Source organism: Dermochelys coriacea, chromosome 1 (assembly GCF_009764565.3).
Source record: "Dermochelys coriacea isolate rDerCor1 chromosome 1, rDerCor1.pri.v4, whole genome shotgun sequence".
Lineage (NCBI taxonomy): Eukaryota > Metazoa > Chordata > Testudines > Dermochelyidae > Dermochelys > Dermochelys coriacea.
In genome coordinates this window covers 296936925-296959270 of record NC_050068.2, presented here as the reverse complement: position 1 = coordinate 296959270, position 22346 = coordinate 296936925, and the positions used below count along the sequence as shown (strand labels likewise).

General features: G+C 41.3%; 1 protein-coding gene across 2 annotated transcripts in view; it reads right to left on the bottom strand.

Annotated features, from left to right (window-relative positions):
• The window catches only part of NELL2 (neural EGFL like 2), a 240447-nt gene that overhangs the window by 96606 nt on the left and 121495 nt on the right, over positions 1-22346 (bottom strand). For both annotated transcript variants that reach the window (XM_038381970.2, XM_038381978.2), the window contains exon 13: positions 11581-11706. In XM_038381970.2, the coding sequence (XP_038237898.1) occupies positions 11581-11706 (126 nt within the window). The remainder of the gene's footprint in view (positions 1-11580; positions 11707-22346) is intronic.

Here is a 22346-nt window from a genome sequence, read left to right as displayed (position 1 = left end):
CAGCACCTACAGGGTTAGGTGGCAGCTGAGCGGGGGTTTTGTGGATCGCAGTGGTGCCTAAAATTGGGACTTGGGTGCTTGTGTGTCCCTTTGTGGATCTAGGTCCAAGACAGGAGTGGGAGTAGGAGATAAACAAGCATCGAGGCTGGCAACCTTGGTGGAGCAAAGAGGGTGAGGGATATGCAATAAAATAAGGTCCAATACAATACAATTTGGTGGAGTGTTGCAGGCCTTTCCCCTACCTTGCTGTTTTCATTCTTCAAATTATGAATTAGTATTATTGACTATTATCACAGTCTCAGCTTTCCACACATTCTTATCATGTAGATAAGCTACAGTATGAAAATTTCTCTCTTTAAATCTTTCCCATATGTCAAGTCAATCTCTCCAGATCCTCAATTATTTTATTGCTGTTATCAGAATTCCTTCCAATATGCCAACAGATTTGTGGTTTAATTTAATTTAACAAATATGCATAGCCTCCAAAATTGCAGAGAACTAACATTTCATGTGTCACTCAGATTTGCTAATAAACTGTTCTAGACAATTAACTTGGAAACAATTATTAGACTTCAGTCTCAGGTTATTCAGAAAAATATGAAATACTCCTGAATTTAGCCATAGCATTATGGCAAATGTTGTTGGGGAATTTTGAGCCATTTACGTAACTCATATGCTGTATAGGCCTAATCCAAAGCCCATTCAAATAAATGATAGACCTTCCATTGACTTAAGTACACTTTGGATCAGGTCCTGTATGGCTGAGATCCTATAAAAGAATTGAAGATCATGGCTATGCATCTACCATGTTCATTTCTTGAATATGTGAGGGTCATCCCTTTACTTTGTTTAGTGCCAGATTTGGCTACTTTCCCTCATAATGCCCACTGAAATGGCAGAATCTGACCATTTAATCACCTGTTAGCCTTGTTTCTGGCAGCCACATTAAACATTTTCTGAATAGGTAATTTCCAAAATACTGACTTCATCAGGAATATAATGTCTAGTTAAAATATTTTGCTTCATCAACTTTCTGTTAACATAAATGGGAATATTTGCAAAAGAGTTTAAAAACAATATTTTTGAAGCGGAGAACTCTATCATCTGCTGAGCATATCTACACAAAAAAGTATGCAATTGTTAATAGGTCAGAAAACTCATCATCACAGTGACTTTAAGGAGTAATTCATTCATTTTACATAATAATGTTCAATACTTGTTGGAAGACAAACTGAACACTTTTTAGAGGATCTCTTTACAATGAAGTTTCACATATTAGAAAAACAATTGCAGTACATAGCCTACTCAAAACTATCTTGTATCAAAAGTTGGCACTTGAAGGATAATTTTATATACAATTTTTCACTAGTTTCTTGAAAGACTGAAACAAAAGTGGGTCAGAGGAATAGAGGCATGATAGTACTTACTAATAACACATAATAATGTTCACGTAGCCTCTTAGCATGTGTAGCCCTATTTTGCCATTTCATTTGGCCTCCAAACTTTTTCCTGGTAAAAATGAAAGTTGCACCAGAAATTTAAGTGCCACTTGATCAAGTTCAAACAGAAAAAGAAGACAAAACTCTCTGGAAGATGCTTAGCAAAAGCTTTTGAAAAAAGGGGCAAATTTTGCTAATATTTACGCAACTAACCTTACACATGTGTAGTCCCATTGAGCTCAATGTACCTACTCACAAGGATTAAGTTAGTCATAAGAACATAAGAATGGCCCTTCTGGATCAGACCAAAGGTCCATCTAGCCCAGTATCTTGTCTTCCGACAGTGGCCAGCACCACGTGCCCCAGAGGGAATGAACGGAACAGGTAATCATCAAGTGATCCATCTCCTGTCGCTCATTCCCAGCTTCTGGCAAACAGAGGTTAGGGACACCATTCTGCCCATCCTAGCTAATAGCTATTGATGGACATATCCTCCATGAATTTATCTAGTTATTTTTTAACCCTGTTTTGGTCTTGGCTTTCACAACATCTTCTGGCAAAGAGTTCCACAGGTCAACTGCGTTGCGTGAAGAAATACTTCCTTTTATTTGTTTTAAACCTTCTGCTTATTAATTTCATTTGGTGACCTCTAGTTCTTGCGTTATGAGAAGTAATAAACAACACTTCCCTATCTACTTTCTCTACACCAGTCATGATTTTATAGATCTCCATCATATTTCCCATTTGCCGTCTCTTTTTCAACCTGAAAAGTCCCAGTCTTATTAATTTCTCCTCATACGGAAGCCGTTATATACCCCTAATGATTTTTGTTGCCCTTTTCTGAACCTTTTCCAATTCCAATATATCTTTTTCTAAATGGGGCGACCACATCTGCACACAGTATTCAAGATGTGGGTATACCATGGATTTATAGAGAGGCAACATAATATTTTCTGTCCTATTATCTATCCCTTTCTTAATTATTCCCAGCATTCTGTTTGCTTTTTTGATTGCCACTGCACATTCAGTGGATGTTTTCAGAGAAATATCCACAATGACTCCAAGATCTCTTTCTTGAGTGGTACCAGCTAATTTAGACCCCATCAAATTATATGGTTGGGATTATGCGTTCCAATGTGAATTACTTTGCATTTATCAACATTAAATTTCATCTGCCATTTTGTTGCCCAGTCACTCAGTTTTGAGAGATCCTTTTGTAGCTCTTTGCAGTTTGCCTGGATCTTAACTATCTTTAGTAATTTTGTATCATCTGCACATTTTGCCACCTCACTGTTTACTCCTTTTTCCAGATCATTTATGAATATGTTGAATAGGACTAGTCCCAGAACAGACCCCTGGGGGACACCACTATTTACCTCTTTCCATTAGTACTGACCATTTATACCTACCCTTTGTTTCCTATCTTTTACCAGTTACCAATCCATGAGAGCACTAGTCATGTGATTAGGTGTTTTTGAGGGCCACAGTTTGCAACAGACACAGCCGAATTTAATAATTAATCAGTTAAAATTTCAAATGTATTTATCTCAAAAGCACAAATGTAATTTTACACCCTCGCTGATGCATGGGTACAACCTTGTTGATCACTCCTCTATGTTGGTGCAGATAAGCATTTAAAAGATATTCTGCTGAACGCCATAAAGTAGGACAAGCTCAAATATCAGTTGGAAAGATAGACTATGGAGAATAATCTATACAGAGGCAATTCTGCCCATATTTCATTTCTGTTTTTATGTTCTTTCTTTTTTATTACATTTTCATTATATTTGCATGTAAATAAAAGATTATTGCTTATGAGTTCATCGTTTCCTGATGCCTGTGGATTCACAATCCTGAATCTGTGACATTATATTCATCTCCAAAACAACAAATTAAGAGGTCAAACTGGGAGATTATTGCTTTGACGAAGCAACGAAGTCATGGACTGATGAACTCCGAAGCAAGAACTAACCTGTTTTCATTGAACTCACTCTTAGAAATATGAGAAAAGAATACAGAAAGTAAAAACCTATATTCCCTCTAACAGTCTAAATGCAATAATCACACCCCAGATCATGCCCCTTGGATCTGTGTGAAGAGGGGTACCTCCCTTGTCAACCTCCCATGGCCACATAAATGGAAGGAAAACAGAGAGTAAGATGCCTCCATGGCAGTGTCTCTGCATCTTCTGTCCAGCACCCCATGGACAGTCCTGATGCCCCACTCACCAATACTAACAAACATTATACCCACAACAGCCCCAAGGAATCCAGTCATAAATCAAGCAACCAGAGGCTGTTTTAAATTCTGAGCATGCAGTGTAGCCTCCCTTAAAGAGGAGATTCGGAGGTAGCTACTGGCAGGAGAAACCTTGCCAGCATCACTTCCCAGTTTCTAGTCAGCATGATATGGTGAAGGGCACCAGGTGGCCCAATGGCACAGTGCCTCATACAGATAGGCTTGTGCCTGCAGCAGATCTCAGGAAATCCACCTGTCTCCTCCATGGGTGGGCAAAACCCTCCACCTGAATGACCCAAGGAAAATTCTACAGTGAGAATCTTAGAGTTTGTTCCCCTATTTCCCTCCTGAAGTTTTTTTCGTGTCTATTGCTAGCACTTCTCTATGACAGAACCTCTATTTTTCACACTTTGTTTTGTTCCTGAATCCTTCATATGCTTCATTTTCCATCTACAAATTAAGGGCTGATCCTGCATGGTGGAGGAAGGAGACAGCAGAGGCACTAGACTGACAGGACTGCTCATCTGGATGTGGAGTTATTCAGCATCCTGTGTGGTTTGAGGTGGCACTGGCTGAATTCTTGTATTTAGCAGGGATACCATTTTTTCAAAAAAATGGCTGGCACCCTTTTCAGTTCCATAGTGTGCTAAAGGGCTCAGCACTACTGCCCCAGCTGGATATTAAAGCACTCAGATACTACTGTGATGGGGTACCAGACCTTTTCTCTGCCCCCCCCCAACATAGTATCTTTTTAATCCTGTCCAGCCCTGTGAAAGAGGGTGAGAAAACACAGGTATTTGCTCAATATGCTAAGGATGGGACACATTTTTTATGTCTTGCATTTGCTGCCTGTGAACCTCTTGAGCATTTGGGTGAAGATCAGCACTCATCTCCCATCCAAACTGCACAGGCATTTTCAAGCTTAGTCTCTGAATAGAAAAGTAGTCCCTGAGCAATAGATTCTGGGGTGAATGCGTTTTCTGATGGATCCAATCTATATAAAACTCACTATTAAGACAACAACTGCAAATAACAAAAATCTTACATGTATGCATCCACTACCTCTCCTGTTGTGAAAATCAGAATGGATACAGATATAATGTAACATTTCCATAAATATGCCATGAAGAGATTTTGGCTGCTTTGGAGACTGTTATAGCTAAATTGTTTCTTTTGTGCATAGGACTCTGACAGAGACAGATAGTACTGATTTATTTTTAGGTTTTTCATCTAAGAAAAAATAAATTCAGTCTCCTTGCTTCTATGCACCTGTTCTGTTATGAGCAATGACTGCTGTGTTGTGTGTGCGCATGTAAGTTTCAGAGTGGAGAGAATACAACATTTTACATTAGTCTGCTAACAAACAGAACTGAGATAACTTACTCATTTTATCAAGATTCATACCTCTGCTGCAGCCACTATCTGCAAATAGTGACATATTAATGTCAAACTGTGGAATCTTTTCTTCCATATCGTTTACTAACATTCCTAATTATGGGCCAGAAACAGTTTTGAGTTCAACTCACAGTAAGTCAGCTATTATATAGACCACGGGTGGGCAAACTACGTCCCGTGAGCCGTTTTAAGCCGGCCAGTGAGCCGCACCACACGACTTGGCCCCGCTCCCTTCAGGCCACTGGCTTGTGGCCGCACCATGCGGCTCCCAGAAGCTGTGGAATGGTCCCACTCCGGCTCCTATGCACTCCAATGGGAGCTGCAGGGGCAGTGCCTGTGGATGGGGCAGCGTGCAGAACTACCTGGCCGCGCCTCCACATAGGAGCCGGAGAAGGGACATGCCACTGCTTCCGGGAGCCACATGAGGAGAGCGCCGCTCGGAGCCTGCACCCCCTGAGCCTCTCCGCACACTCCAACCCCTGCCCCACCCCTGAACCCCTCCTTCCCTCCAAACTCCTCAATCCCAGCCTGGAGAACCCTCCTGCACCCCAAACCTCTCATCCTGAGCCCCACCCCAGAGCCCACACCCCCAACCAGAACCTGCACCCCTTCCCGCACCCCTACCCCAGGCCCGATTCCCCTCACGCCCTCCGAACCCCTCAGTCACAGCCCAGATCACCCTCCTACACCTCAAACTCCTTATCCTCAGTCTCACCCCAGAGCCCGCCCCAACCCCAATTTTGTGAGCATTCATGGCCCACCATACAATTTCTATGGTTTGCCCACCCCTGATATAGACACAATTCAGTTTTTATATAACCAAAATTATCAAACATCATTATATAATGAAATGCCACAAATGGATTTGCTCACACAATGCTACAATAGATGGTACAAGCTGAAATACACTTGCTGAAGTTTACATTTACGAATCCGGGGTGCGGTTTGGGGGGGGGTGTCAGTTGTTGCTTATTTCCCATATTCCTAACATTCCCGAATGTCTGCCTTTCACTTCTTTGTTTTCTTTATCAGTTTCAGAGGTGCTTCAGCAAGCAACAAGAATCTCCCACAGCATGAATGGAGACATGGCAAAAGGGTTAGCTACTGAAGAAAGTAAAGTAGAGCTGAATAACAGATTCAGTTGTACAGCATGGTAAATCCAACGAAAAGTGCACTAGTGTAAAGAATGCTTATTACATTTGCTACAAGCACAAGCATTGAGAAGCCAGGACAGGATTACATATAATATAACCAAACTATTATGCAGCCACACCAAATTTTCTCTTGTAACCTTAGGATAAGGTTGCCAGGTGTCCAGTTTTCAATCAGAACACCTGCTCAAAAAGAGACCCTAGTGGCTCTGGTCAGCACCACTGACCGGCCTGTTAGAAATCCAGTTGGTGTGGGGGTGGCAGGTTCTGTGCCTGGTTCCGCACAGCTCCCAAGAAGTGGCTGGCACATCCCTCCAGCTCGGGGGCGGCCATGGGTGCTCCACACACTGACCCCGCCCTGAGCTCCAGCTCCATAGCTCCCATTGGCCAGGAATGGCAGCCAATGGGAGTGGTGGGGGTGGGAGGCAATGCATGGAGCCCCCTGGCTGTGCCTTTGCCTAGAAGCTGGACATGCTGGCCACTTCCCGGGAGCCGCCTGAGGTAAACTCCGCCCAGAGCCTGCACCCCTTACCCCTGCCCCAGCCCTAAGCCCCCTCCCACACCCAAACTCCCTCCTGAAGCCCACATCCCCTCCTGCACCCTAACCGTTGCCCTGCCCGAAGTCCCCACCTACACCCCAAATCCCTCATCCCCAGATCCACCCCAGAGACCACACCCCAACCAGAGCCCTCACCCCCTCCCGCACCCCAACCCCTGCCCTAGCCCAGTAAAAATGAGTGAGTGAGCAAGAGTGGGGGAGAGCGAGCAAGGAAGGGGGGCAATGGAGTGAGCAGCGGGAGGGGCCCTGGGGAAGGGTTGGGGAAGAGGGCGGGGCAAGGGTGTTCAGTTTTCTGCTATTAGAAAGTTGGCAACCCTACCTTACAGCCAGATCTTTGGTTGCATAATTCTAGCAACACCAAGCTGCCCTAAACCTGGCACTACATAGGAAAGTGGTTTGTGACCAGGACACCTGGATACCAAGGCAATCTTTAGCTGCTGGAACAGGTTGGCAGTTGGTACAGTTGTTGGTCACCAATACAGTTTAGAACAATCTTTAAGTTTAGATTAACCTCACTGATGCTTTCAGCTACCTTTAGGAAGAAACGTGACAGTGACTTGTCACAATGCAGAGGACTGAGGTCCACCAACACCTGCCCACTGCAATAAAATTGCAGGAAATTGATCATGTGTAATAAAGTCCAGCTGATCTTAATGGATTGTAAAAATACTTTTAGTAGCAATGTCTAAATTAATATTAAAATTGCAATTCCATTTACAGTTCATCTTTCCCACTTCCCGCTCACTTGTACAGGCAAATGCAAGGTCTCTGTACTCTCACTGCTAGGTACTAGAGATTCACTAAACCTGCAACAACAAGGCTGGTTATTAGGGTGAAATTAAATTAAGGAAAAGTTGAAAATTCTTCAAGGAATATGCTTGGCCTTACTCCCATAAACACAGCAAGTTAAATATTATAGTTCTAACAGGATCTTTCAAAAATAGTGATTATATGTATACCAGGTTCTCCGCTCTGCAATGAATACTTTTCTTCTTCCCATACTTCTTTTCTGTCAGAATAGCAAATCTTGGCTGCCCTTTTTTACGTCAAGAACCACTAGCATCACAAGAAAAAAAACAAACAGATCCCATTCAAAATTATTTCATGATGCAGTGAATGATCTTGTTCAGGCATAACCTTATAGGTACACTAACCATGAGAGCTGCTGCACTTAGAGCAGTTGGAAATTATCTGGGTGCTCAAAGGTGAAATCTTTGACTTGCTCCTCTTCACAATCGTAATGGACAGATGACAGTGATGTACTTATAAGGGGTGGAACAAGCTTATTTTTAAGAGTGTGACTCTATATCAAACACTTCAGTGCTTTTCTACTGTAAACAAATTTTTATAAACATTTTATTTCTCAAAATCTAAACATCATTTGACTATCTAGATGCCATTAAAGTTCTCTTTAAAATATAGAACACAATATATGGAAGTGTAATGGGGTTTTCTATAAATTGCACATTTAAAAAGTATTACTGCCTGCTATGGGGGGAAACAGTGTTTCTGAAGAGCCTGCTGTATCTAAACATAATAACCCAGACTAAATCTATTGGACTGTTTATAGAACATCACATTATTATTTCTTTTCAGCAAGTGCTAGCTCTCTTCCAGCATTATTCAGCACTGCTGTGTTAAACACATCTTGCTGCAACATAACCTGAACCAGTGTTTTTGCTATTTAGAACCCCCATAGGTTCTTAGAACAAAATGAATTTCTTCAAGGCAGTCAGTGTTAAGTACCTTAATAGTAAATATGAAGGAAAATCTCCTCAAAGTACATGTTAAAGTAATGATGACGTACCTTCATTATTTATGGTCACAATAAATACAACATTATTTATGTTCAGATTTATAACTGGGGGAAGCAGTTCACATGAATGCCTCAAAAATTAAAAAGTTAGTATCTGAAGCACATTATTAAAGAAATAGATAGCAAACCCACTGCAGAGATAAATTCATGCTCCCATCACTATGGTCAGGCTACAGCAATCTTACATGCAGATTTATGGTCCTTCTACCTGCTTAAACAAATTGCTGTAGGGAAAATGCTTTCTGTGTCAGGAATACAGGCTAATAAAAGCATAAAGTGCTTTTTACGGATCAAAGCAGTTGACTTAAAAAGTAATCTATGTATCACTCAGATGTTTTAAAATAATTATCTTTTCAATCATTCACTTTTAGAATACTTCATAGTTGATTGAAATGCAATGGAGGAGCCTCATAGTTCTGCATATTTCAATTAACTACTAATGGCTGCATTGGAAATGCTCAGAAGTAATTGAAAGACTAGAAGAACATATAGTACCTCCATAGAATGTATTCCTAATAGCTTCTCTAGTTGTCATTAGCAGAAATTCCACTGTCAAGAGACACTGCCTTCTAGGGTAATATCATAGCACCAAACAAACATATCCAGTGAGGCAAATTCACCCTCAAAGAACCTCTTGTCCCAGGGTGGGTGCTTTTAGGAAATATTTCCAAAACATTGCAAGCTGTACTGCTGTTCAGACATGGGTGTGTCACAAGCAGTCATACTATCTAAGGTTCCTCTCAACCTAAAGATGTTTGGGGAGCCCTGTTCAATCCACTTCCTCCTGTTTTGGAGTTTCCTTCTTTGATCAGGATGGGCAGAAAGTGTAGAGTGGGGATGGGAGAGGGATGGAGAGATGAAATAATTCATCTTGTTATTTCAAAAAGCATGGTTGATTCCATTAGAAATTCTATTATACTTATTTCAGGATGTGGGGCAGAGCTTGGTTTGGAGATGCTGAGAAAGTAAATGTCTAATAAACTTCTAGACAGTTTTAAAATTTGGTAGAGGCATCCAGGTTTTTAAAATTATATTGCATTTTACAGCTATGCATTTCAGCAAATCTAGGGCACACAGAGAATCCTAGCTGCAAGATATTCTCAGGTTTCAACACTCTACATGCATGAACTTACAAGAGTGACTTCAGGGACAGAATAAATTAAAGGGACCAGTGTACTAGATATATTCATTCCAAACACTAACTTCCATTTACAGGCTATATCAATATAGAGCAAATGAACTCCAAGAAGGTTTTAGAGCACAAATATTTTCTTTTGCATAAAGAACAAATGGATTCCACATGGTAAATAAAATATCATTTTTTCCCACACATATTTTTCTCCACCAAATGAATGTCCCACACCTTTGAATAGCATCTGCCCTATCTGTCTAATGTGGAAATAAACAGGCCCCTCCAAGAAGCCGCAGCAGTCAGCATATCTGGGAGAAGTAATACCTTTTAAAATGTTGCTATATTAGATTTTAAATGATCATTTTATACCCCAAATTGGTTTGTAATAGAACAGAAGAAGGTGAGAACAGAGCTGTACTGGAGGAAGGCCACATGGAGCTGAGTCTATCCAGAGAGGAAGCTAGTGGCAAAGAGGCAAGAATGGAAGTTGTAGAGAGGGGCCAGATCCTGCACTTCAGTGGCACAAAGGGGAACGGAGTGTTGCCCTGGGAGTGCAGTTGCAGACTCCCTGATATAGGAGAATCCCAAAAGGAGAGAAAAACATGTATCTAACACACAGTATGTTTAGCTCTGTGAGAGGTCATCCAAGCTCCATTTAGATGATGGATAATGATACAAAAACAACGAGGAGTAGTCCGGTGGCACCTTAAAGACTAACAGATTTATTTGGGCATAAGCTTTTGAAGTGGGTTTTTTACCCACAAAAGCTTATGCCCAAATAAATCTGTTAGTCTTTAAGATGCCACTGGACTCCTCATTGTTTTTGTGTATACAGACTAACACGGCTACCCCTCTGATATTAGATAACGATACAGGAAGGCTGCAGGCATAGACCTTTGTTGGAAGTGGTACGGAAGGTGCACCACCCAAAAGGGTGACTCTTTCACAGGGACTCCCAGTACTCTAAGGAGTGTAGGTGAGTGTAGCCATCGTGCTACACAATGAACACTCACCTCTGTGCCTGGCAAGCTCTGCGGGCTAGTGGGAAGGCCCCATTCCCCATATTTTGGAGACTAGTGCCAACACTGTTGCTAGCATCCCATAAACCTTGCACGCAGGAGACACAAGGACTGCAGTTGTGCCCTGCCCCTGTGTCAGGGGTGCACAACCCCCCAAAGCACCCCATATTGTGTCCTATATGAAAGCTGGGCACCATCTGGCCCAATAGGATTACCATAGTGCCTCTTTCCCTTGTCAGGCTCTCTCATCCAATCCCCTTTTCCCTACAAATGCAAGATAAAAAGTGACAGGTTTCAGAGAAGGAGCCGTATTAGTCTGTATCCACAAGAAGAACAGGAGTACTTGTGGCACCTTAGAGACTAACAAATTTATTAGAGCATAAGCTTTCATGAGCTACAGCTCACTTCATCGGATGCATAGAATGGAATATCTGTGTGTGTGTGTGTGTGTGTATCTATATATCTTACTATATGTTCCATTTTATGCATCCGATGAAGTGAGCTGTAGCTCACGAAAGCTTATGCTCTAATAAATTTGTTAGTCTCTAAGGTGCCACAAGTACTCCTGTTCTTTTTGCAGATAAAAAGTGTGTATTTAATACAGCAAGCTGACTTGACCTCTATATTGAGGAAATGATGCAACATGTATATGACTTGCAATATGCACTAGATTTTCTGAAAACTGTACTTTTGTAATTATTCTGGTGCTTCTTTTGTTGTATAGAATTTTCATATAAAATAACAAGTTAACTAGAACAAATTTTAGAATAGTATTTGACAGTATTGATATGACCATCAGTTATTTTCCTTTGATAAATAATCAGCTCTTACCTGTGCAGGAGTAATCATCAATTCGTATGTATCCTGTTCTGCAGATGCACATGAAAGATCCTGGTGTATTTACACACATAGTATTCTCACGACAATAATGCCGTCCTTCAGCACACTCGTCAATGTCTGTGAACAAAGCAGCGAGGTCAACTGATCAAATGATGCTGAGCTCTTCAGAACCACTCAATATATTGCCCCATTCGCTTCCATCAGTATTTAGCAGGAATAAAAAGTTGCTTGAACAGCAAAGCATTTTGGAAAGTTGTTAGGTTCTCTCTTCTAAAATAACTGTTTTAAGTGTTCAAACAACAGGAACAGTGTGAGCTTTTTGGAAACAGCTGTTAGTGGAGGTACAAAGAAGATTACATCAGCTTAGATCTTGCCTAACTCTTTTTGAAATGTCTGTGTTGTTATAGCTCTGATTTAAATAAACCAGCACTATCTAAGGGCTTGAAGACCAGACTGACTGCACCGGCACTGCAGTGTCATTAATCGCTATATATTCTACCTTTGATCCAATAGGTATCCTTTGTTTCTTTACCATAGGGAGGCCAGTGGTAAGTTCTTAACAGATATTTGAACTCATTAAAAGTTTTTCCTAGAAACATGAAGTCACCAATTGGCAGTTTATTAGATATGTGGGTTGATACTTAGTCAAAGCTGTGAACCTTACGTATGAGCCTGAAAGGAACTTATTTATGTGGAGATCTTATATGATGGAGAAATTCGCACCCTGGTAAAATCTCACAACAGACTGAACACTTGCTGCAATGTTAATTTACAGAGCAAGTTCCTGGTACAAACTATTGTAGACATGGATCTTGACTAATCTGTGGTTCACTGAGTACACAATATTAGTTTCATTTCTGGTGGCATGATATAATGGAAAAAAGAGAATATGTAGCACAGGCATATATGTACACAGCAACTTCTGCATATTATTTTATGGTGTTTGCTGCTGCTTCAAAAAAGGATTATACTAATTTGTGAGTGGTTAGTAGCACACTGTGTAATGCTATCAGGTTAAATATGACCATGTAGAGCATTTTGCTACCACTGTTATATAACTGCAACAAATCTTGTACAAAGTGTGGCATGTAAAATGTCTATGGAAAAGTTATGATTTGCTGAATAAGATTATGCCATTTTTATGCACGTATCATTTTTGTATCTGAAAGTTATGAATATTAACGATGTACCTGTATTTCAAATGTGTTTGTTTCTGGGTAACACCCGCAAGGTATTTAGCCAGCACATTGTGAAGAGACTATTCAAGTTGAATGACCCATCAAAGAACACTTAACTCACAATGGACCATGAAGAGGCCTATCTACACTTATCAGAAGGGGGAGCCGTGTTAGTCTGTATCAGCAAAAACAACAAGGAGTCTTTGTGGCAACTTAGAGACTAATACATTTATTTGGGCATACGCTTTTGTGGGCTAAAACCCACTTCATCAGATGCATGGAGTGAAAAATACAGCAGGCAGGTATATATATTACAGCACATGAAAAGATGGGAGTTGCCTTACCAAGTGGGGGGTCAGTGCTAACAAGGCTAATTCAAACAGGTGGATGTAGCCTATTCCAAACAGCTGACAAGAAGGTGCGAGTATCAACAGAGGGAAAATTATTTTTTGTTGTGACCCAGCCATGCCATGTCTTTATTCAGACCTAATTGATGGTGTAAAGTGTGCAAATTAATTCCAGTTCTGCAGTTTCTCATTGAAGTCTGTTTTTGAAGTTTTTTTGTTGAAATATTGCCACTTTAAAATCTGTTATTGAGTGTCCAGGAAGACTGAAGTACTCTCCTACTGGTTTTTGAATGTTACAATTTTTGATGTCTGATTTGTGTCCATTTATTCTTTTGTGCAGAGAGGCAGTCAATTGGCCAATACATGCCAGAGGTGCACTGCTGGCACATGATGGCATATATCACATTGGTAGATGTGCAGGGGAACGAACCTGTGATGGTGTGGCTGATGTGATTAGGTCCTATGATGGTGTCCCTTGAATAAATATGCGGACAGAGTTAGCAACTGGATTTGTTGCAGGGATTGGTTCCTGGGTTAGTGTTTTTGTTGTGTGGTATGTAGTTGCTGGTGAGTATTTGTTTCTGGTTGGGAGGCTGCCTGTGAGGACTGCCCTGTCTCCCAAGGTCTGTGAGAGTGTATTTTACTGTATTTTTCACTCCATGCATCTGATGAAGTGGGTTTTAGCCCACAAAAGCTCATGCCCAAATAAATTTGTTAATCTCTAAGGTGTCACAAAGACTCCTTGTTGTTTTTATCTACACTTAATGGACTTCCCTAAGGACATTCTAATTAGAGTACGGGTAATGGCTTCTGCTATGTCTAAGTGAAGGATGCATAGACATGTGACTTGCCCACGTGACTCCAAACTGCATCTTGTTACCTGTAATTTTCCACAAACTAGAAAAAAGGATTTCTCTTCATTTGGCAGAAGCTATAAAAGGCCCTAGAAACATCTCTATTTTGCCTCTTTCCTGCTCAAATCTCTGGACTAATAACTTATACTAATGGGAGCATGCTAACCAAAGGACTGAGGACCTTCCAATGATTTGGAAGAAACCAGAGACTTAACCAGCCAGGGATTTATTCTATCACTGCTACAAGCCTGATCCAAGAACTTCGCAATTGTTGTATATATTGGATTCCTTTAACCAATTTTAACTCACATTTCTTTCTTTTTTATAAATAAACCTTTAGATATTAGATACTAAAGGATTGGCAACAGCAAGATTATTGGGTAAGATCGGAGTTATATATTGGCCTGGGTACATGGCTGGTCCTTCGGGATCAGAAGAAACCTTTGGTTGATTAAATTGGTTTTAAATAACCACTCATCATTAAGTCTAGTGTCTGGGTGTTGAATACAGGACTGGAACACCTTACGAGGATGCATTTCTGACTTGTTAGCCAGTGTGGTGAGACAGAAGTTTGCTTTTGTTGCTGGATTGGTATATCTCATGGAAGAATAACCACCAGTTTTGGGGTGTGTCTGCCCTTTTTCCCAGGAGCTTGTCCTGAATTTGTGATCCACTGAGGCATAGTGATACACTGCCCCCATGATACTAGTGCACAAAGAAGTATCACTGAGCTGTTCAGTGCATATATGGACCTCTAATTATATTAGCAAGCAGAACTCCATATATTTTCCACAATTCCATGACCATGGAATTTGCCATAGAATCCAACCTTGCTACAAAATTGCACCCTAGAAACTAAGGGTTGGGGTTTTGTTTGTTTGTTTTTTAATTGTGCTTATGACCTCATGGCTACAAAAAACAACAACCCATCAAACAGAGAACAGAGTGTGAACTCATGCACTGTTGTGTTCCTGCTGACAGGTCAAAATATAGACAGGAGTTACAAACTCAAATGGTATTGATTTGTTAGTGATGAAAAATTAAATGTCAGCAATGAAAGAAGATGGGGATCAATACGAACATCAAAAGGTGGATAAGGAATTGGTTAAAGGGGAGACTGCAACGGGTCCTACTGAAAGGCGAACTGTCAGGTTGGAGGGAGGTTACCAGTGGAGTTCCTCAGGGATCGGTTTTGGGACCAATCTTATTTAATCTTTTTATTACTGACCTTGGCACAAAAAGTGGGAGTGTGCTAATAAAGTTTGCAGATGATACAAAGCTGGGAGCTATTGCCAACTCAGAGAAGGATCGGGATATTATACTGGAGGATCTGGATGACCTTGTAAACTGGAGTAATAGTAATAGGATGAAATTTAATAGTGAGAAGTGTAAGGTTATGCATTTAGGGATTAATAACAAGAATTTTAGTTATAGGTTGGGGATGCGTCATTTAGAAGTAACGGAAGAGGAGAAGGACCTTGGAGTATTGGTTGATCATAGGATGACTATGAGCTGCCAATGTGATATGGCTGTGAAAAAAGCTAATGCGGTTTTGGGATACATCAGGAGAGGCATTTCCAGTAGGGATAAGGAGGTTTTAGTACCATTATACAAGGCACTGGTGAGACCTCACCTAGAATACTGTGTGCAGTTCTGGTCTCCCATGTTTAAAAAGGATGAATTCAAACTGGAGCAGGTACAGAGAAGGGCTACTAGGATGATCCGAGGAATGGAACACTTATCTTATGAAAGGTTTCAGAGTAGCAGCCATGTTAGTCTGTATTCACAAAAAGAAAAGGAGTACTTGTGGCACCTTAGAGACTAACAAATTTATTTGAGCATAAGCTTTCGTGAGCTACAGCTCACTTCATCGGATGCATTTGGTGGAAAATAAAAAAAAAAATCTCCCCTCTGTATTTTCCACCAAATGCATCCGATGAAGTGAGCTGTAGCTCACGAAAGCTTATGCTCAAATAAATTTGTTAGTCTCTAAGGTGCCACAAGTACTCCTTTTCTTTTTGTCTTATGAAAGGGGACTTAAGGAGCTTGGCTTGTTTAGCCTAACTAAAAGAAGTTTGAGGGGAGATACGATTGCTCTCTATAAATATATCAGAGGGATAAATACGGGAGAGGGAGAGGAATTATTTAAGCTCAGTACCAATGTGGACACAAGACAAATGGGGATAAACTGGCCACCAGGAAGTTTAGACTTGAAATTAGACGAAGGTTTCTAACAATCAGAGGAATGAAGTTTTGGAATAGCCTTCCAAGGGAAGCAGTGGGGGCAAAAGATCTATCTAGTTTTAAGATTCTACTCGATAAGTTTATGGAGGAGATGGTATGATGGGATAATGTGATTTTGGTAAGTAATTGATCTTTGAATATTCATGGTAAATAGGACTAATCCCCTGAGATGGGATATTAGATGGATGGGATCTGAGTTACCCAGGAAAGAATTTTCTGTAGTATCTGGCTGGTGAATCTTGCCCATATACTCAGGGTTTAGCTGATCGTCATATTTGGGGTCGGGAAGGAATTTTCCTCCAGGGCAGATTGGAGAGGCCCTGGAGGTTTTTTGCCTTCCTCTGTAGCATGGGGCATGGTTGACTTGAGGGAGACTTCTCTGCTCCTTGAAGTCTTTAAACCACGATTTAAGGACTTCAATAGCTCAGACATAGGTGAGGTTTTTCGTAGGAGTGGGTGGGTGAGATTCTGTGGCCTGCGCTGTGCAGGATGTCAGACTAGATGATCAGAATGGTCCCTTCTGACCTTAGTATCTATGAATCTATAGCTACTGTACCTTACTGCTGATCCTTATAGCACTAACATCCAACTAATATACTCATCCCACAACACCTTCTACACCTTTCCCGCGGGCAAAAGCATCAGCTGTCTGCTACCCAGCAGCCACCATCTCCTTTCCCCCTACAACTCCAAAATACAGTTTTGCATTGTCAGTACAAAGGTCTGTGGCACATTGAACATTTAGAAGCAGAATAAATCAAATAAATGCCACATGGATTCTGCACTGATTCTAAGTTGTCATTTTCATATTTAATTCAAAATCCTCTATTCTTTATTTTTTCTGAAGCTGCAGTAGATTTTTCCAGTTCTGAGTGTCACAGAAATCTGGGGACTCTGTTGCAGAAGTTAGATCTTACTTGCCAAAGTATGCAGGCCTTCACTGTCAGTGCTGAGTGTTAGTGACAATGGGCTGTTCTTCACAAACCCAGTGCCCCTAACATTCCTGACTGTGATACACAGATTGCTTTTTTTCCCCTTCCCTAGGAGCTTTGCTGATGGAGGGAGAGAACCATTAGCAATACTGTGGCACTGCTATAGGCAGCAGTCGCTATTTTTATGTATTTTCATACAAAGTGCAACCTATACTTACAATCAGCACCTTCAGGCAATATGGTTTACTATAAGTTTACTATAAAACTAAATAAGAAAAGAACAAAAGAGAAGTCTCCACGAGAGCACAGAGGATGCATCTCCTCAGCACCTGAACTGAGAACAAAATGGCAAGCTGTATCCAGCAGAAAAACAGTCATAGAAATTTAAGGTTTCAGAGTAGCAGCCGTGTTAGTCTGTATTCGCAAAAAGAAAAGGAGTACTTGTGGCACCTTAGAGACTAACCAATTTATTAGAGCATAAGCTTTCGTGAACTACAGCTCACTTCATCGGATGCATTTGGTTTTTTCCACCAAATGCATCCGATGAAGTGAGCTGTAGCTCACGAAAGCTTATGCTCTAATAAATTGGTTAGTCTCTAAGATGCCAGAAATTTAAGGATGAAATACAAAGGAAACAAGAAAGAGCTGCTGACACCACAAGTACTGCAGCAAACGATGCAACTCATCTGAGCCTTGGGTTAGTGCAATTTGTGTGTAGATGGAAGCGGGGTTAGGCATAAGCCTGAGTTCAAACCCTCAGCTTACACTGCCTCGTAGACATACTTTAAATCTATCACTAAAAGGCGTGTTTTCAAATCCTTTATTTATTCTCGTGACTCTTCTCTGAATCCTCTTCAGTTTACCAACGTACTTCTTGAACTGCGGGCACCAGAAATGGACATAATATTCCAGCAGCAGTCACACCATTGCCAAAGATAGAGGTAAAATAACCTCTGTTTCTATTCAAGATTCCTCTGTTTATGCAGCCAAGGACTGCATTTGCTCTTTTGGCCACCACGTCACAGTGTGAGCTCATGTTCGGCTGATTATCCAACTACAACGCCCAAATCTTTTTGAGAGTTGCTGCTTCCCAAGATAGAGTCCACCATCCTGTAAGTATGACCTACATTCTTTGTTCCTAGATGTCTATATTTAGCTGTATTAAAATGCATATTTTTTGTTTCCGTCCAGTTTACCAAGCAATCCATATTGCTCTGAATCAGTGACCTGTCCTCTCCATTCTTTACCACTCCCCTGATTTTTGTGATATCTGCAAACTTTATCAGTGATGATTTTATGTTTTCTTCCAGATCACTGATAAAAATGTTAAATAGCATAGGATAAAGAACTGACCCTTAAAGGATCCCACTGGAAACCTATCTGCTTGATGACAATTCCCCATTTATAATTACATGTTGAGACTTAACAGTTAGCCATTTTTAATCCATATAATGTATGCATATTAATTTTATATTTGTCTAGTTTTTTAAATCAAAATGTCATGCAGTACCAAGTCAAAACATTACAGAAGTCTAAGTATATTATGTTAATATTATCTTTATCATCCAAACTTGTATTCTCATCATAAAAAGATATCAAGTTAGTTTGACTGGATCTATCTTCCATAAACACATGTTGATTTGCATTAATTGCCCTCCTTTAATTCTTTATTAATTGAATCCCATATCAGCTGCTCCATTATCTTGCCTGGGATCGATGTCAGGCTGGCAGGTCTATAGGTAACCAGGTCATCCCGTTTACTCTTTTTAAATATTGGTACAACAACATTAGCTTTCTTCCAGTCTTCTGGATGTTGCCCTGTGATACAATAATTATTGAAAATCAACAGTAATGGTCCAGTGAGCTTTTATGCCAGTTCTTTTTAAACTCTTGGATGCAAGTTATATGGACCTGCTGATTTTAAAATGTCTGACTTTAGTAGCTTCTGTTTAACATCCTCTCGTGATACTAGTGGAATGGAAAGAATGTTATCATCATAATATGATGAGGCTGTATCATCTGTTTTTCCTACAAATACAGAAAAGAAATATGTATTTAATATTTCTGCCTTTTCTGCATTATTATTGATAATCCTGCCACTTCCATCTAGCAATGGACCAATACCATTATGAGGATTTTTTTTGTTCCTAATATTTTTTAAAAACTCCTTCTTATTGTCCTTAATTTTGCTGGCCATAAATTTCTCCCTATGTCCCTTTGCTTTCCTTATCAATTTTCTACAATTCCTAATTTCTTTAGGAATTTATTTTCATTACAATCAACTTCACCTCTCTTCAATTTGTTATATATATATATAGATATAGATATAGATATAACTTTTTATAGGTACCTTCACTTCCCTCTAAACCAGGTCATTTTTTAAAACCAGTATGACCTTCTTTTTCAATTGTGGGATTGTGGCTTTTGGGCATCTAGTAAATTGTTGTCAAATAATTCCCAATTATTATTCACATTTTTCTGATTAAATTCTTCCTCCCAGCTGAATTGGCTCATAATTGTTTTTAGCTTTGTAAAATTGGCCCTATTAAAACACCAAATATATATTGGTATGGACTTCATTCTGCCTGCATATTATAAATGTGATCAAGTCATGATTACTTGTACCTAAGCTACCATTAATTTTTAGTTCTGTGATCAGTTCCTCTTTATCTGTTAAGATACGGTCTAAAAAAAGATTTCCCCAATGTTGGCTGCAACACTTTAACTTACAAAATAGTCATCTATAATGCTCAAAAATTCCAAGGATGTTTTAGTATTGGCAGTATGAAATCTCTAGCATATGTCACTCAAATTGAAGTCCTCCATGATCATACAGCTTTTATCCTACATATTATAGATAGGTACATAAGGAGCTGGGCATCCCCAGTTCCTTGTTCCCTGACTGCCCCCTCCAGAGATCCCCATCCCTAATCATCCCAAGACCCCACCTCCTACCAAACCCCTCTGCTCCCTGTCCCCTGACTGCTCTGACCCCTATCCACACACCTGCCCCCTGACAGGCACTCACCGGCAGTGGTGGGAAGTGGAGCAACGCAGCCCCAGCCCACTCCACTCTGCTATCTCCCAGCCGCAGGGCTCCGCTTCCTGCTGCCGGTGAGTGCAGCGGGAGGTTGGGGAAAGGATGCCCTCTGCACTCACCAGCGGCTGGAAGCGGAGCAACGCAGCCCCAGCCCACTCCACTTTCCTTGCCCCGGCCTCAGCCGTGTCACTGGGGCGGGGATTGGGGAAAGGTCCCACACTCCCCGGCGGCGGAAAGCGGAGCATCGTGGCTGGGAGCTGGCAGAGTGGAGCGGGCTGGAGCTGGGCTGCTCCGCTTCCACCACTGCCGTGGGGGGGAATCCCTTCCCCCAAGCCTCCTCCCCCGAGTGACATGGCTGGGGCCAGGGCGAGGGAAGCAGAGCAGGCTGCTCCCGGCCCCCCGCTAATCACCCAGGCCACTCTGGGACTGTGGGGCCACCAAAAGTGCCCCCCCACAGCTCCTGCCTCCCAGACCCTGTTGGGGGGGAGCCCCTGACCACGCCCCAGACCCTCTGCCCACCCCTCAGCCCCCACCCGGCACCCTTAACATGCTGCTCAGAGCAGCGTGTCGGAGCTTTACCATGTTGTATGCGAACCCGCATTATATCAGGTCGCGTTATATCGGGGTAGAGGTGTAGATAGAATATATGCACATAAATAAGCAATTCCAATTCCTCCTGTTTGTTACCCAGGCCCCTAGAAGTGGTGTACAGGTAATCCAAGAATTTCTTCTCTTCGTGCCCTTTGGTTCCTTGATTAATTTCATTCTCAACATCTAAGTTTTTACTAACTGAGTGTTCATATCTTCCTTATTTTTACTCTCCCCATTTGCTATTAGTCTCACACCCTCCTGACTACTCTAGCCAGCCTGTTCCCGAGACTGGTTCCCCTTCTACTGAGGGGAGGCCATCCGAACAATACAGCCCCTCTCCTCATTGATCCACCTTCTATGTTCCACAAAACCAAAACCCTCTACCCAGTGGGGTAGTCCTGACTGGGCTGTACACTACTGGAATGTCCCCATCAGTGTGACCTCACACATGCATGCAAGGACATGCTGTACAGAGGATGCCATTTTGCTCTACAAAAATGGGATCCTTCACATAGTGTGAACTAGCACATACGTGTGCAAGGTCACAGGGAGCAGAGGATGCCATTTTGAGAGCAAAACAGCGTTCTCCATGCAGCAAAACTGTTGGAACGCTGTTCCAAGGCATTCTGGCTCCACTACACCTGTGCCTACACTGTTTACCTACCACCAGTTCACTTCTGAAATCTTCTGTCTTCTTTCACTTATGGGACAGGAAGGATCTCACAGAAGATCAATTGGACATTCTTCCTCTTCAGCACACTTCCAAGTTCCCTGAAGTCATTTATTATTTGCAAAATATCTTGTAATGCACTGTCATTACTGCCAACGTGAACCATCACCAATAGATCCCAGCCCATTGAATTCAGAAGCCTATCTAATAGAGTGACGTCTCATGTTTTGGCTCTGGGAAGGCCTGTTGTCCACCTGTCCCTGGTAGAATGTTCTTTTGATTCTTCTGAGTATTGATTCTCCAGCAAGAATAATCTGTCGTCCTTCCTGTTTGTAGGGAAGCTTGATTTTCTTACAGGTTGGGCTGAGCTGCCATCCACTTGTATGTCCCATACATTTCTCTGTTACCCTGGACCTGCTGGATCTTGTGAGGTATCTTCCATAGTTTTTCAATTGTTTCTTACCCACCCATTTAAGAACATTGGGAAATATTTATTTTTTATTTGTTTGTACTGCTGTAGCACCTAGAGATCCAATTAGAGATCAAAGCCCTACTGTAGCTAGGCATTTTATGCATATCTGATTAAAAAGTCCCTTCCACGAAGAACTTACAGTCTTAGCATCTGATAAGCTACAATGGGGGATAAAACAGACAAGCAGGAGGGAGAGAGAGAGGGAAAGGACAAGATAACTGTCAAATGACAACCAGCAGTTGCACAATATCAACTACTGAGGTATTGTGACAAAAAAATCCAATCAAATAAATCAGCTCCCTCTCTAGCATAGTATATGGGGCATTAATTTATACCACTTTTGGGGGCTACAAATGAAATCAAACTATTTTGTCAGAGAAGAAGAAAGCTCACTTTAGAAGCCACCAAAATAAAAGTCTTTTTATTTCC